We start from the raw sequence: 16,982 nt of genomic DNA, 5'->3' as shown, positions 1-16,982 counted from the left end.
GGAAAAAACATCCAGTGGAAAAAAGACAGTCTCTTCAATAAATGGTGCTGGGAAAATTGGACAGCTACATGCAAAAGAATGAAACTTGACCACTCTCTCACACCATATACAAAAATAAACTCCAAATGGATGAAAGACCTCGATGTGAGACAGGAATCCATCAAAATTCTAGAGGAGAACATAGGCAGCAACCTCTACAACATCGGCCAAAGCAACCTTCTTCATGACACATCTCCAAAGGCAAGAGAAACAAAAGATAAAATGAACTTATGGGACTTCATCATGATAAAAAGCTTCTGCACAGCCAAGGAAACAGTAAAAAAAAACTAAGAGGCAGCCCACGGAATGGGAGAAGATAATAGCAAATGATACTACAGATAAAAGACTGGTATCCAAGATCTACAAAGAACTTATCAAACTCAACACATGACAAACAAATAAACAAATAAAAAAATGGGCAGAAGATATGAACAGACACTTTTCCAATGAAGACATACAAATGGCTAACAGACACATGACAAAATGTTCAAAATCATTAGCCATCAGGGAAATTCAAATCAAAACCACACTGAGATACCACCTTACGCCAGTTAGAATGGCAAAAATGGACAGGGAAAGAAACAACAACTGTTGGAGAGGATGTGGAGAAAGGGGATCCCTCCTAAATTGTTGGTGGGAATGCAAGTTGGTACAGCCACTCTGGAAAACAGTGTGGAGGTCCCTTAAAAAGTTAAAAATTGAGCTACCCTATGACCCAGCCATTGCACTACTGGGTATTTACCCCAAAGATACAGATGTAGTGAAGAGAAGGGCCATATGCACCCCAATGTTCATAGCAGCATTATCCACAATAGCTAAATCGTGGAAGGAGCCGAGATGCCCTTCAACGGATGACTGGATTAAGAAGTTGTGGTCCATATATACAATGGAATATTACTCAGCTATCAGAAAGAACGAATTCTCAACATTTGTTCCAACATGGATGGCACTGGAGGATATAATGCTAAGTGAAATAAGTCAAGCAGAGAAAGACAAATATCACTTGACTTCTCTCATCTAGGAACATAAGAAATAGGATGATCGGTAAAGGGATAAAGAAAGGGGGGTAATCAGAAGGGGGAATGAAACATGCGAGACTATGGGCTCTGAGAAATAAACTTAGGGCTTCAGAGGAGAGGGTGGTGGTTGAATGGGATAGGCTGGTGTTCGGTAGTAAGGAGGGCACGTATTGCATGGCAACACAGAGCACAAAACAAGCATCTAGACTCATTGGTTCAGCCATCTTCCCTTGTCCTCTGCCTGGGAACTCTGGGGTACCAAGGCACCACCCATTCTTTTGTGACCCCAGGCATCCTCAGACCATGCTGTCATATCTGGGGTTCCACCTGGCTTCACCACCTGAGGACCGTTAAGCTGGGAGCATCCCTTACGTAGCAGCCTTCTACAAGTTCCGATTTTGTGCTCCAGTGCCTGTAATACATTGCAGTAGTCGCCTCAAGTAGGCTAGCTCCCCTCCACCATGTAGACTCCCAGCATTTCTTTCCTCAGATCTCTGTTTGACTTCTCAAGTGTCCATAATGATTTGATAACTTTCTAGTTGTATTCAAGGGACCAGACAAACTTAGGGCCCCCCTACTCCTCGAGCACCATCTTTACTCTGCATGTACATTTTAACTACTGGATTTCTGATTTCATTTGCTGGGGAAAGATGTTAGGTCTGGCAACAAAGAACTCAATGTCCCCAAGCAGAGATCCATCACACAGGCCCTGCAGACATGCACAGGGGCTTCACAAACCCCAGATACCCACCTGTCTTGAACCCAGGCTATGTCACCTGCTCAGTACCCTACTGGGCCCCATAGACACTGAGGTTCCTGCCCCCTGAAGCAAGCCTTGACAGCACCTGGGGTTTGCTCAGCATCCCTAACACAATCAGGCACTTTCTGCTTGTGGGTAGGGTACAAGGCTCAGGAACAGTCGGGTACTGGGTTTTGGCCTCAAACTGATTTCTAACTCACATTTCTTAATAGTTTTTAATATAATTGGTTTCTAGGTGTTATCTAACTAGATGTAAATACAGCCACATGAAACCTCTGAATGTTTTAGTTACATTTAGTCCAATGTTTGAAAACAAAAGAGAAGCAGAGCCACTGACCTGTGTAATGGGCTATCTTTGTGACAGGTGTTTCCCTGCACTGAAATGTCAGCCATAGGCTTTCTTTCCAGTTCAATTGTTGAAATAGAGTTAATATGCCGTGTTATATTGCGTTCAGGATTATAGACAGTGATTCAGCAATTCTATAACTTGCTTAGTGCTCCTCATGGTAAGTGTGCTCTTCTTCTCTTTGTCTCTTTCTCCCATCCCCCACCCACCACCATCTGTGAACCACCTGTTTGTTCTCTAGTTCAGTCTGTTTCTTGGTTTCTCTGTCTCTTTTCCTTTGCTTGTTTGTTTTGTATCTTATATTACACATATGAGTGAAATCATAGGGTATTTGTCTTTCTCTGACTAATTTTACTTAGCATTATACTCCCTAACTCCATCCATAGCATTGCAAATGGCAAGATTTCATTCTTTTTTTTTTTTTTAAGATTGTATTTATTTATTCAACAGAGATAGAGACAGCCAGAGAGAGAGGGAACACAAGCAGGGGGAGTGGGAGAGGAAGAAGCAGGCTCATAGCAGAGGAGCCTGATGTGGGGCTCAGTCCCATAACGCCGGGATCATGCCCTGAGCCAAAGGCAGACGCTTAACTGCTGTGCGACCCAGGTGCCCCAAGATTTCATTCTTTTTGATGGCTGAATAATATTCATAGTGTATATATATGGCACATCTTCTTTATCCATTCATCAGTTGATGGACACATAAGCTGCTTACATAATTTGGCAATTGCAGGTAATGCTGCTGTAAACCTAGGGGTGCATTTAACCCTTTCATTTAGTGTTTTCATATTTTGGGGGTAAATACACCATAGTGCGATTACTGGGTTGTATGGTAGTTGTATTATTAAATTTTTGAAGTACCTATACACTGTTTTCCAGAGTGGCTGCACTAGTTTGCAGTCCCATCAGAAGTGTAAAAGTGTTCCCCTTTCTCAGCATCCTCACCAACATCTTTTTTTTTCCTCTGTGTTGTCCAAAGTAGACACAACTAAATAAATGCATATGGAATGAATGAGCATAGTCTTTGCTGGCTTCTTAATTCCCAACGGTGCAAGCATAACAAGGATTGATTATCAGTCTAGAATAAACCTTGTAAAAGATCCTTCTGCTCCCTTGATCAGACTCACAGTCTCTCCAGCGGGGGCTCTCAGGTCTCCCTCTTTTTCACAGTAAGACAGCCAGTGCTTTCCAGCTGCAAATCCTCCTTCACAATCAGAGTGATCTTCCTGCCTGGGTTTTCATCACCCCATGCCTCTGCTCACCAGCTGCCTTCTCCCACAGGGACTCAGCCCTGCCAGTGTCTGCTGAAGATGCTCTTAACCACTTGTCAAGGACCATGCCAGGGACCAGAGTGTTATTGTCACTGAAGATAAAAAGCTACAACCACAGGGCAAAACCATTTTGAATGAAAAGAGAACCAATACCTGCTTCTGCATTTAACAGACATGTGTGACTTAGAAACAGATGCTAAGTGGTGAAAAATGGATAAACTGGTTTTATGAGGACTACAGTTAATGGTGACTATGGTTAATCATATTGTTTTGTATATTTGAACGAAAGCCTTAAAAGTTCTTTTCACAAAAAAAACGTGTAACTGTGAGGAGAGATGTTAATCAGAATTAAGTGGTGAATATTTCACAATATAAACATTTATCACTCTGTTGTACACCCAAAAGGAATAGACTGTGACATGTCAATTATATCTGAATTTTCAAAAATAAATGAATAAATAGGAATTGGCAAAATATAAGGCTTGTGCAACCAAAAATAATAGCTTTTACACATGTCCTTGTATGTTCACCAGGAAAAATGAAAGTCAAAGGAAAGAACTCTGGTTCTTGAAAATCAGGGAAGACATCACAGAGGAGGAATTACATTGAATTAAGAATGGAAGTTTTCCCATTTGGGAGGGTAGGACCTGGGAGGAGAGCATGCACAGCTGCACGTCTCAAACTGGACACTGCCAATAATCTTCCTTCTCTCTAAATGAATCATAGTCATTCCCTGAGAGGCATGAAAGCCCCTTCTCCCTCCTAGGATCCCCCATCTCTTCTTCTTTCTCCCAATCTCCACAATATGTACTCCTCAAGACTCAATCCAAACCCAACTCTTTATGTGAACTCTTATGGTTAGTCCACACCCCCAATCACTGTCTGCTTCACATGGCTGGCACGTTATTGTAGAGTGGTAGTCTCCAATCCCATTTATTAGTTCCTTGTCAAGTTATGTTGTTCCATTTGTGTTGTGTGCTTTATATCCCTAATGCACTGAAACCTTGAGGTTTTAGTGGTTTGTCTAGAAAGGTGTGAAAATATTCAGTAAATAATTTATTCTACAAATGATATTTTTAACAAAATAAAGATGAATTACAAGTGTAACATAAGCTACAAATTGCACAGGTATTGCAATGAAATGCATAAGTGATGATTCACCTCATATTCTTCCCATGAACTTCAAAATACACTTATTTCTCCTTAAAGTGAAAATTAAGGTAGTTCCTCCAATTTCCTTTGTTGTGTCTTTACCAGATCACCTTCCCACCAGTATCCTTTCTTAGAAAACAGATGGAGAGTCATTGTCAAGGCAGAGCAATATTTCCCAGCAACATGCTAACATCTCCACCGTCAATGGCTACCTGCATCACAAGGTCCCCAATATACCTCAAATCTGAGAGAAAACTCAATAGGACGGTGTTGTTTTTAATTTTATTTAAATTAAATTTAATTGACAAATACTGTATTATTAGTTTCATAGGTAGAATTCAGTCATTCATCAGTTCATATAACACCCAGTGCTCATTCCGTCACATGCCTTCCTTAATGCCCATCACCCAGTTACCCCATCCCCCACCAACCCTCCAGCAACCCTCAGTTTGTTCCCCACAGTTAAGAGTCTCTTATGCTTCACCTCCCTCTCTGATTTCCTCTTATTTTATTTTTCCCTCCCTTCCCCATGTTCATCTGATTTGTTTCTTAAATTCCACAATATGAGTGAAATCATGTATTTGTCTTTCTCTGACTGACTAATTTCACTTACCATAATACCCTATAGTTCTATCCACATGGTTGCAAATGGCAAGATGTTGTTATTTTTTATGTCTGAGTGATATTCCCTTGTGTAGAAACAAATGGCCCACAGGCACATGAAAAAATGCTCCCCATCACTCAGCATCAGGGAAATGCAAATCAAAACCACAATGAGATACCACCTCACACCAGTCAGAATGGCTAAAATGAACAACACAGGGAAAAACAGATGTTGGTTAAGATGTGGATAAAGGGGAACTCTCTTATACCGTTGGTGGGAATGCAAACTGGTATAGCCAGTCTGGAAAACAGTATAGACTTTCCATCCTCAAAAAGTTAAAGACAGAACTACCCTATGTCCCAGCATTTGCACTACTAGGTATTTATCTGAAGGATACAAACATAGTCATTTGAAGGGGCACATCCACCCCTATAATTATAGCAGCAATATCCACAATAGCCAAACTATGAAAAGAGCCCAAGTGTCCACGAACAGATGAATAGAGAAAGATGTATATACATTTAATAGCCGTTTTAAGCTCATGTTTCCTGCTTAACAGTTACACTCCATCTGGGTACAGCAGAATCCAATCCATTTGGATGTTCCAGAGATCTCTCCTCTTTCAACCCTTTCTCCTGATTCTAGGCTGGGAGCAAGTGAAGTTGGCATTTTTAGCATTTGGTGAAGGGCTAAATGCATTCATAATCTGTATTAGAATACCCAAGAACAAACTCCAACCATCTCTGCCTATTTGCCAACGTACCCTTTTTATTATTTATTTATTTATTTATTTATTTATTTATTGGAGTTATTTTTTTTTAATGATTTTTTATTATATTATGATAGTCACCATACAGTACATCCCCGGTTTCTGATGTTACGTTCGATGATTCATTAGTTGCGTATAACACCCAGTGCACCATGCGATACGTGCCCTCCTTACTACCCATCACCAGTCTATCCCATTCCCCCACCCCCCCTCCCCTCTGAAACCCTCAGTTTGTTTCTCAGAGTCCATAGTCTCTCATGTTTCATTCCCCCTTCTTTGTACCCCCCTTTCTTTATCCCTTTCTTCCCCTACCGATCGTCCTATTTCTTATGTTGCACAGATGAGAGGAATCATATGATATTTGTCTTTCTCTGCTTGACTTATTTCACTTAGCATTATATCCTCCAGTGCCGTCCATGTTGCAGCAAATGTTGAGAACTCATTCTTTCTGATAGCTGAGTAATATTTCATTGTATATATGGACCACAACTTCTTAATCCAGTCATCTGTTGAAGGGCACCTTGGCTCCTTCCACGATTTAGCTATTGTGGACAATGCTGCTATGAACCTTGGGGTACATATGGCCCTTCTCTTCACTACGTCTGTATCTTTGGAGTAAACACCCAGTAGTGCAATGGCTGGGTCATAGGGTAGCTCAATTTTTAACTTTTTAAGGGACCTCCACACTGTTTTCCAGAGTGGCTGTACCAACTTGCATTCCCACCAACAATGTAGGAACGATCCCCTTTCTCCACATCCTCTCCAACAATTGTTGTTTCTTGCCTTGTCTATTTTTGCCATTCTAACTGGTGTAAGGTGGTATCTCAGTGTGGTTTTGATTTGAATTTCCCTGATGGCTAATGATTTTGAACATTTTGTCATGTGTCTGTTAGCCATTTGTATGTCTTCATTGGAAAAGTGTCTGTTCATATCTTCTGCCCATTTTTTTATTTGTTTATTTGTTTCTCGTGTGTTGAGCTTGAGAAGTTCTTTGTAGATCTTGGATACCAGTCTTTTATCTGTAGTGTCATTTGCTATTATCTTCTCCCATTCCATGGGCTGCCTCTTAGTTTTTTTTTTTTTTTACTGTTTCCTTGGCTGTGCAGAAGCTTTTTATCTTGATGAAGTCCCATAAGTTCATTTTATCAACGTACCCTTTTTAAAGTTAAGCGTGGGGAGAGAAAACAACAACAGAAATCCCACAAAATTTATTTCAGCTAAGGACTGAACATGGAGACTCACCCAGTGCTTTCTACAATAGCTCCAACCAGAATGGCAAACCTAGTAGAACCAAAGAACCCCAACGTGTGAGTCTTGGGCATGAAGTGACCCTGTCCCCTGCACTGAGCAGACTGACTGCATCTGGCTGAGAGGCAGCAGTCTCAGCACTAGCAATGACCAGACCTTCCTTTTATTCAGTTTCTACCTGAAGTCACGATCAGAGTAAGAATGTCTGCAAGTGGATAAAGGCATAGATAAGGGAAAGCACATTCCCTGAACTTTAAGCAATGACTAGGGGCTGTAAAAGGCAGAGGACGACCCCCACCAGAGTTTTCCCACCCCTAAAAACACTTACATGTAGGTAACTGTGGTGCTGGCCCAAGTGTACACAAGTCCTCTGGGCTCCTGCGCCGCCCATCTCCCCAGAAGATAAGAAGGGAGGCTTCAGCTACTGCATTCCTAGTCTAGTTCCTGGTGTGGGGGATGAGCTGGTTAACCCTCTCAGATACTGGGGAGATCCTCCCACCCATTGAGCACTTCCTCTGCTCAGGCCCAGGCACTAGTCAGAATGTTGGGAGTTGGACCGGGGAGGAAGAGGGTGTGGGGTGATGAAGTGCTCCTGAGGGTATTGTCAGGAGCCCTGTCCTGGCACACAGGACAGAGTCCCCACAGGGAAAAGTGAGCAGATGTTTCTGCCCCAACAGGAAACAAAAGCCAAATGCTCGCCATCAGTGCTGGTGTCCTCAGGGTCATTCGGGACCCCCAGAAGCCCACCCCTCAACCCTGCCCCACACCAGGGCTGACTGGGCTCCTCCCTGCCCAGGTGGAATCCATGGCTGGAGAGGAACTGTGCAGGTTGCACCCTACCTGAGGGGGGTATAAGCAAGACAGAGCTGGAGCTGGGGAACCAGGCACACCTGTGGAAAAGAGAGAGCAGGATTGGGCACTGACCCCATCCTCAGACCCCATTCCCAGTCCCTGGGGACCCCCAAGGATGATACCCAAGCCAGTTGGCTGGCAGGGCCCACCCATCCCTGGTGCTGGGCATTGGAGCTCAAGGCATGCCACACTCACCTCCCCAGCCATGGTGTCCTCCTCATGCTAGCCCAAACCCTGAAGGTCACAGGCCCGGTGGGGCTAAAACTAGGTGGGGAGGCTCTGAAGTCCAGTCTGGAAAGCCACTGGTCCCAGGTCCCTGCAGGAGGGGCACAGGATACACGGGTTGTGGGTGCATGGGAACCTCCCCAACTGTCCCAGAACTCATGCTCCTGTGGCACTGGCTGTGCTCCTAACACACTAGAGCTCTTACTTTGGCCACCACAGATCTGGAGCTCCTGCTGTACCCCCTGCTTTCCCGCCACCCCAGAGCTCACACGTCTTCTGCGTCCTCTGTGCTGATTACCAGCAGGGCTGTTGGGCTTGCATGTGGGAGTGAGGTGACTGTAGCTCTCTTTCTAAGTGCATCTCTCCTTACTTGTTTCCTGGGAAGTAGTCTTGGCTGCATCTTGCCTGACCCCTCCCCATCCCCAAAGTGCTGTCCCAGCTGAGGGGTCTCCTTCCAACTGCTGTTCTCTCTCTGCATCCTCTCTGTCTGCTTCCCCTTCTGGTTCTGCAGCCTCCCCTGTGATGAACTTTCCTGGTTCCTGACTTCACTACCTGCCTGTCCTTGAGTTATGACATCAAAATAAAGACAAGCAGACAAATAAGATACATGCTAACTCTTTTCTAGTGGGGAGAACTAGTATCTACTGACCTGTTCCAGCTGCTGGAAATTGAGTGGGAAGCAGCAACTACTGAGCTCCTGCCCCCACAGAACTCCCAGTCTTCCTGGTTCATGTCAGACTTTAGCAAAGCTTTGCCCCGAGGTCGCAGACCCACTTATAAAGTCACTTAGTTTGGTTTACAATTAAAAGTAGCTGGTAATTGAAGACTGTATTTTGTGAATTTTCAATTGAATTTCCTTTCATGGAGGTGTCAGGTATAATTCCAAGTCTGCCTAAACCAAGAAATGAATCAGTTTTGGTTTTCACGTTAGACTGGTTCTTTGGCAGAAGCATAATTTGGTGTTTCTATCAGAGAGACAAATAGAAAACACTTTGCTGAAGCAGTTTTTCAGATAAGAACGGTGATCATAGAAACATATAAAACCAACACACAGGGGCACCTGGGTAGCGCAGTCGTTAAGCGTTTGTCTTCAGCTCAGGGCGTGATCCTGGCGTTTCGGGATCGAGTCCCACATCGGGCTCCTCGGCTGAGAGCCTGCTTCTTCCTCTCCCACTCCCCTGCTGTGTTCCCTCTCTCGATGGCTGTCTCTCTGTCACATAAATAAATAAAATCTTTAAAAATAAATAAATAAAACCAACACACACAATCTGTGTCAGATGCTCTAATCAGTTAAGAAGAGAGATAAGGGGTAAAGAAAAAAAGTAAGGGAAGCAGGAGGCATCTGCACAGAGGAGACATTTAAGCACATGGAAGGAAGTGGTGCTCTTAGTTTCATCCCCTTTTCACATGTTGATGCTCAAAACTTTATGGTCTTGTGGTGTTTCTGTGACAACAGCACACCTCAGGGGACCCCTTGGCATACCTGCTTCCTGAAGTTATGAGATTCAAGTGGGACCCAGCGGGTGGATCAGAACTCTCCTCCCTGTACTTCCCTGAGCACAGACAGGACTTCTGGTGAAGGACAAGTGCTTCATCACTGCCCTGTAACCCCAGTCCTGTGCAGTGGTGCTCATCGTGAAAGGATCTCAGTCTCAGTGTCCAACCTTCAACGTGTTCCCAGCACAGAAAGAGTGAACGGCATTTCTGGTTTCACCAGGTCCTTAAAAATTAGTATTAATAAGATCCTAAATCAAAGAAGGCTGGATTGCAAGCCAAATAGAGTGAATTTATATCACCTTGTCTTCCCCCTTTAAAAAAATAATTATTATCATAACATGGTTATTGGATATATTTGACTTACATTTATGAAAACAGAAGCACTGTTTTCCTGGGATAAGTTTAAATAAGGGAAGTGTTGTACCAATAAAAGAGGTGACCAGGCCTGAGAACCTCATCCTGGATTAAATGGAAAGTTATGGGTGCCCAGTGCTGACAACAACATATGATTATATGTAAAAAAAAAAAAAAAAAAAAAAAAAGGCTGGGCTGGCATCACTTTTATTTATTTTTTTTTCTGTATGTATTATTTATTTTTTTGATAATAATTTTTTATTATGTTGTCCCCATACAGTACATCCCTAGTTTTTGATGTAAAGTTCCATGATTCATTACTTGCGTATAACACCCAGTGCACCATGCAATACGTGCCCTCCTTAATACCCACCACCAGCCTATCCGATTCCCCCACCTCCCTCCCCTCTGAAGCCCTCAGTTTGTTTCCCAGAGTCCATAGTCTCTCATGGTTCATTCCCCTTAATGTTTACCTCCCCTTTCTTCTTCCCTTTCTTCTCCTACCGATCTTCCTACTTCTTCTGTTCCATAAATGAGTGAAACCATATGATAGTTGTCTTTCTCTGCTTGACTTATTTCACTTAGCATTATCTCCTCCAGAGCCATCCATGTTGCAGCAAATGTTGAGAAATCGTTCTTTTTGATAGCTGAGTAATATACCATTGTATACATGGACCACATCTCCTTTTTTTTTTTTTCAATTTACTGTAACAAACACTTTTTTTTATAATGATTTTTTATTATATTATGTTAGTCACCATACAGTACATCCCCGGTTTTCGATGTAAGGCTCGATGATTCATTAGTTGTGTATAACACCCAGTGCACCATGCAATATGTGCCCTCCTTACTACCCATCACTGGCCTATCCCATTCCCCCACCCCCCTCCCCTCTGAGGCCCTCAGTTTGTTTCTCATAGTCCATAGTCTCTCATGTTTCATTCCCCCTTCTGATTACCCCCCCTTTCTTTATCCCTTTCTTCCCCTACTGATCATTCTAGTTCTTATGTTCCATAGATGAGAGAAATCATATGATAGTTGTCTTTCTCTGCTTGACTTCTTTCACTTAGCATTATCTCCTTCAGTGCCGTCCATGTTGTAGCAAATGTTGAGAACTCATTCTTTCTGATTGCTGAGTAATATTCCATTGTATATATGGACCACAACTTCTTAATCCAGTCATCTGTTGCAGGGCATCTCGGCTCCTTCCACGATTTAGCTATTGTGGACATTGCTGCTATGAACATTGGGGTGCATATGGCCCTTCACTTCACTACGTCTGTATCTTTGGGGTAAACACCCAGTAGTGCAATGGCTGGATCATAGGGTAGCTCAATTTTTAACTTTTTAAGGGACCTCCACACTGTTTTCCAGAGTGGCTGTACCAACTTGCATTCCCACCAACAATGTAGGAGGGATCCCCTTTCTCCACATCCGCTCCAACAATTGTTGTCTCTTGCCTTGTCTATTTTTGCCATTCTAACTGGCGTAAGGTGGTATCTCAGTGTGGTTTTGATTTGAATTTCCTTGATGGCTAATGATTTTGAACATTTTTTCATGTGTCTGTTAGCCATTTGTATGTCTTCATTGGAAAAGTGTCTGTTCATATCTTCTGCCCATTTTTTGATTTGTTTATTTGTTTCTCGTGTATTGAGTTTGAGAAGTTCTTTGTAGATCTTGGATACCAGTCTTTTATCTGTAGTGTCATTTGCAAATATCTTCTCCCATTCCGTGGGCTGCCTCTTAGTTTTTCTGACTGTTTCCTTGGCTGTGCAGAAACTTTTAATCTTGATGAAGTCCCATAAATTCATTTTATCTTTTGTTTCTCTTGCCTTTGGGGATGTATCATGAAAAAGTTTGCTTTGGCTGATGTCGTAGAGGTTGCTGCCTATGTTCTCCTCTAGAATTTTGATGGATTCCTGTCTCACATTGAGGTCTTTCATCCATTTGGAGGGTTTTTTTTTTGTGTATGGTGTGAGATAGTGGTCAAGTTTCATTCTTTTGCATGTAACTGTCCAATTTTCCCAGCACCATTTATTGAAGAGACTGTCTTTTTCCCACCGGATGTTTTTTCCTGCTTTAGCAAATATTAGCTGCCCAAAGAGCTGAGGGTCCATTTCTGGGCTCTCTATTCTGTTCCATTGGTCTATGTGTCTGTTTTTGTGCCAGTACCATGCTGTCTTTGTGATCACAGCTTTGTAGTACAGCTCGAAATCCGGCATTGTGATGCCCCCAGCTTTGTTTTTCCTGGCATCACTTTTAAATTATACTGGTTTTTTTTTTTTGCATTATATATGGGAATATAAGCATCTGTACACTATTTTATTTCATTTATTTTATTTTTTTAGAAGAGTGGGCAGAGCAGCAGAGGGAGAGGAGAGAGATTCTTAAGCAGGCTCCACACCAGGCTCAGAGCCCAACGTGGGGCTCAATTTCACATCACCTGAGCCAAAAACAAGAGTCAGACGCTTAACTGACTGAGCCAACCAGGGAGTCCAAGCATTGGTTCATTTATTAAAAGTTGTTAGAAATACTGTTGTACTAAATCTCCTTTATGTGAATGGATTACAATGAAGTAGCCACACTGGTGAGTATCATAATGTTACCAATGGTACATTATGAACCATGGGCTTTAGAACTCTGAGGGTTACCAGGCATTTTCTATTTCTAATTCAGTTAAATCAGAAAAGCTCTAAGCATCAAAGTTGTCCAGACAAATAAGGATAGTTATTTTTAGGATAGAAACGACTGGTGTCATGGAGAACGGAGAAGAACACCTTACTGAAGGTCATCAAAGCGTAACAGCCATGACAGTTCTATCATGGGTCTGTCTACTGTGGGTGAAAATGAAATCTCACAGAAACACAGCTAAGATAGAGATCGGCATTAACCAGGAATTCTCCACTTTTGAATGTGCTAAATTTATTTGTTTCTTTATGGTTAAGTGTTTTGTATTTTATGTTCATATATATATATATATATATATATATATATATGAATGATATTATATTATATTTATGGATATATATGTTAATTTTTCCAAGAAGAATTAAGTTATCTTGCTTTATTAATTGATCCATAGTAGGATTGGTATTTGATATAGACTAAAAGAAAAAAAAAACCCTCCTATTTCTAAGCCTATACACTGATAACTATTTGCAGCAATTAAATGCAAAGTGAATTCCTTTACATACTTTAATGTCATTGAATGGAGTTATCTTAATAGCATTCTATGCTGGCTACACAAACAAATTGTCCATTGTAGCTAAAATTACATAATTTGTCACCACTGAAGTTTAAGATTTTATTTTAGTTCCATTTAGATAATGGACAGTGTAATATTAGTTTCAGGTGTATAATGTGTTGATTTAACACTTGCGGACAACGCCTGTTGCTCATCACAGGTGCACTCCTTAATCCCCATCCCCTATTTAACCCATCCCCCACACCCTCCCCTCTGGGGACCATCCGCTTGTTTTCTAGAGTTATGGGTCTGTTTATTGGTTTGCCTCTCTGTCATTTTTCCCCTATGCTCCTTTGTTTCTTGAATTCACATATGAGTGACATCATATGATATTTTTCTGTCTCTGACTGACATTTTGTTTAGCATAATACTCTCTAGCTTCATTCATGTCATTGCAAATGGCAAGAATTACTTCCATTTTTATGGCAGAGTAATATTATATATTACTATATATATGTATAGATTTAAATAATGGTATATATACCACATCTTCCTTATTCATTCATTTGTCAATGGACACCTGGGCTCTCTCCATATTTCAGCTATTGTGGTCCTATTTATTGTGTTGCTCAGGTACTTGTTGTATTGAGAGTATCTATAGCCTTTAGACTTCAAATTGCAGTTAATATATTATTTGTAACAAAAAAGAAATAAAAAGAAAAATTATCACAAAATAAAAGTGATCAGGAATATATAATGATTTTGTTAAATCTCTATCATTATAATTTTCTAGATTAATGTAATCCTTGCCTTCAATCCTGGAATGACATTGTTCTTAAGGAACGTACAAGGTGAAATTAATGTACATCTAAGCAGGAGGATTAGTGAGAACTTTGTTACATTTTTACAGAGCAGAACCTCTGAATCACTCTTCTCATTGCCCCAGTCACCTCCTTGTTTCTCAGGCTGTAGATGATGGGGTTGAGCATTGGGGTCAGAATGGTGTAGAAGACAGCCAGGACCTTGTCCTCTGTGGGAGATCGGAAGGATCTTGGGCGTAAATAAGTGTAAGCAAAGGGTGCATAGTAGAAAGTCACCACAGTGAGGTGGGTGCTGCAGGTGGAATAGGCCTTCCTCCTCCCTTCTGTGGACTGCATGTGGCAGATGGCAAGGAGGACCCGGCCATAGGAACATGCAATGCCAATGAAAGGAAACACAAGGAAGAGGGTGATGCTCAAAAACACCGTGTACTCATAGACCCAGGTGTCCATGCAGGCCAGAGTCAACATGGCTGCAATATCACAGAAGAAATGGTTGATGGTCCTGGCTTGACAGTAAGGTATATGGAGGACATATGCAGTGTGGGCACAGAAGTTGACTGAGCCCATGATCCAAGATCCTGTTATTAGCAGCACACATATTTTATTGCTCATACGAGTGGGATAATGGAGAGGAAAGCAAATAGCCACATAACGATCATAGGCCATAGACACCAATATTAATCCTTCTGCACCAGCTAAAGCAACGAAGAAGAAGCACTGAACTCCACACCCGATGAAAGATATAGACTTGTTTCCAAGGAGATAATTAGAAGCCATCTTGGGGACAATGGTGGAGATGTAGTTCAAGTCCATGAAGGAGAGCTGACTAAGTAGAAAATACATGGGTGTGTGAAGATGGGTGTCCAGGAGGATGAGAATGATCATGGACAGGTTGCCAAACATAGCCATTAGGAAAATGAGAAAACTGAGAATGAAGAAAAACAGGCCAATTCTTGATGGTGGGAATAACCCCAATAAGAAGAAATCAGTAGATGTTTCATTAATATTTTCCATGGGACATTAATTAAGTTTTCCCTAAAGAGAGACACATATTGAGTATAGAAAAATAATCTCTTATTAATTCATTATTTTGGTTCTACTGTGACTTATTCAGAACACATTGCAGCTCTCAAAAAATTTAACAGATAGTTTGAAAAACAATTTTTACCTCTTAGATAAAACCCTGATGATATTGATGACACATACAACTGCCTCCAAAATATTTCATGGAAATGTTTAAATTTGTAAGAATAATATATTTCTATAACTTTATTAAGATACATGTATTTTATTATTCTATGTAAATTTAGTTATTATCAACATCACAATGTACACTTTTAAAGCATGTATTACAAGTCATGTAAAAGCATAAATTACAGAACCATACTCGAATACATTTTATGACCCTTAGGCAATGAGGTTTTTTTTCTTTTATAATTAAGCCCTATTATTTCTGAAACTATAGTAGTCTATCAGGTCATGCTGTAGATATATAGCCTTTTTCTTTGTTCATTTGTTTGTTTTCTTTAAAAATTTTGTTAAATCAAGCTTTTATGAACCAAGCATTATCATCTGCTTATTTTTCCCCAGAAATCTACAATGAATAGATATTTTTTAAAGATGAAAACTGGATTCCAAGTGATGAAAAATAAACTACTGGAAACTATATAGTGATCCAACGGCAAATCTGGAAATGTGTCCTCTAGATACTAGACAATGTAGAATTTTCTTCTGAAGCAAACAAATCTCAAAGAAAGATCTTTCAGATCCCTAAATAATTCTGGTCACATTAGATTTGGTCTGATTATTTGCATAGTTGCGAAAAGAATATACATTTACCAAAGAAGTTTTGTCTAAAATGTCATAAGGAATATCAGACTAAACTTTTAAGAGCTCTGAATGTAAATTAAAAATATCTTAACCAGTTTTCATATAAATTTGGGTTATTTCCTCTCTTTTCAAGAACACTTTCATACTTTTGAGTGAATTTTACCAAAGGAACTTCCTTTTCTCACCTTTAGGGGAAGAATTCTATGAAACACCTACCAGAAATTTTTTCTGGACTTCCTTGAAACTATTGGCTCCACAAAGTCTACCTTAGTTCTTTGAAGAGTTTGTTCATAGTTGTATCTATATGTTCATAGATATGTTCATAGATAAGTTCATTGTTCCCAGTTACCTAGCGTTTACAACATCATGAAATGGCTTTCCTAGAATGAATCAGATTACTGAGAGGAGAATCCTCTGGGGTCTAGCTAAGCACAGTTCCCTACAGCGTCTCTCAATGTGTCGTACATGAAAATTTCATGCCTTCTAATATTTCCACAACAGATTGTATTAAAAAGGACAAAAATTATAGAGTTCAGCGTCTTTAGTGACTTAGAAATTAATATACTTATTAAATATTTAAGCAATGTATATTTTGTTTGTTTAGATGGTTATAGAACTTGTGATCCATAATAATTTTATTGAATAAAGAGATCTAAAATGAATAGTGTTCGTATGTGCATATATCTGTGTGCTTCTATAAATATCTTCATGAAATATCACAATGCTGAATCAGCATTTTTAGATAAATGGGAAAGTACGCAGACATATATTTTGAGAGGTACTTGATTTATCAGTACATACTTTGAGTTTCAATTTAGATTGAAGACATTATTTTGTTTGTGTGTGTTTTGTTTTTGTTTGTTTGTTGTTTTTGTTTTTGCTTTTTTGTTTTGTTTTGTTTATTGCAAAAACATGATACAGATTGTTTGGAGCCAATGCTAGATCTAATTCTAGTTCTGTCACCTACTAGAAATGTAAACTTTTTTGCTGAATTTAACTCTCTGAACCTGAA

At 40.5% G+C, this 16,982-nt stretch overlaps 1 protein-coding gene across 1 annotated transcript; it reads right to left on the bottom strand.

Annotated features, from left to right (window-relative positions):
• Nucleotides 1–14,215: 14,215 nt before the first annotated feature.
• On the bottom strand, nt 14,216–15,154 carry LOC113248050 (olfactory receptor 2L8-like). Its single transcript, XM_026489455.2, has one exon. The coding sequence runs from the start codon at nt 15,152–15,154 to the stop codon at nt 14,216–14,218; it is 939 nt and encodes a 312-aa protein (XP_026345240.2).
• Nucleotides 15,155–16,982: the final 1,828 nt, after the last annotated feature.

This window comes from Ursus arctos, unplaced genomic scaffold, assembly GCF_023065955.2.
Source record: "Ursus arctos isolate Adak ecotype North America unplaced genomic scaffold, UrsArc2.0 scaffold_5, whole genome shotgun sequence".
Classification (NCBI taxonomy): Eukaryota; Metazoa; Chordata; class Mammalia; order Carnivora; family Ursidae; genus Ursus; species Ursus arctos.
The sequence above is the reverse complement of the archived record's forward strand: the minus strand, read 5'-3'. Positions and strand labels throughout refer to the sequence as shown.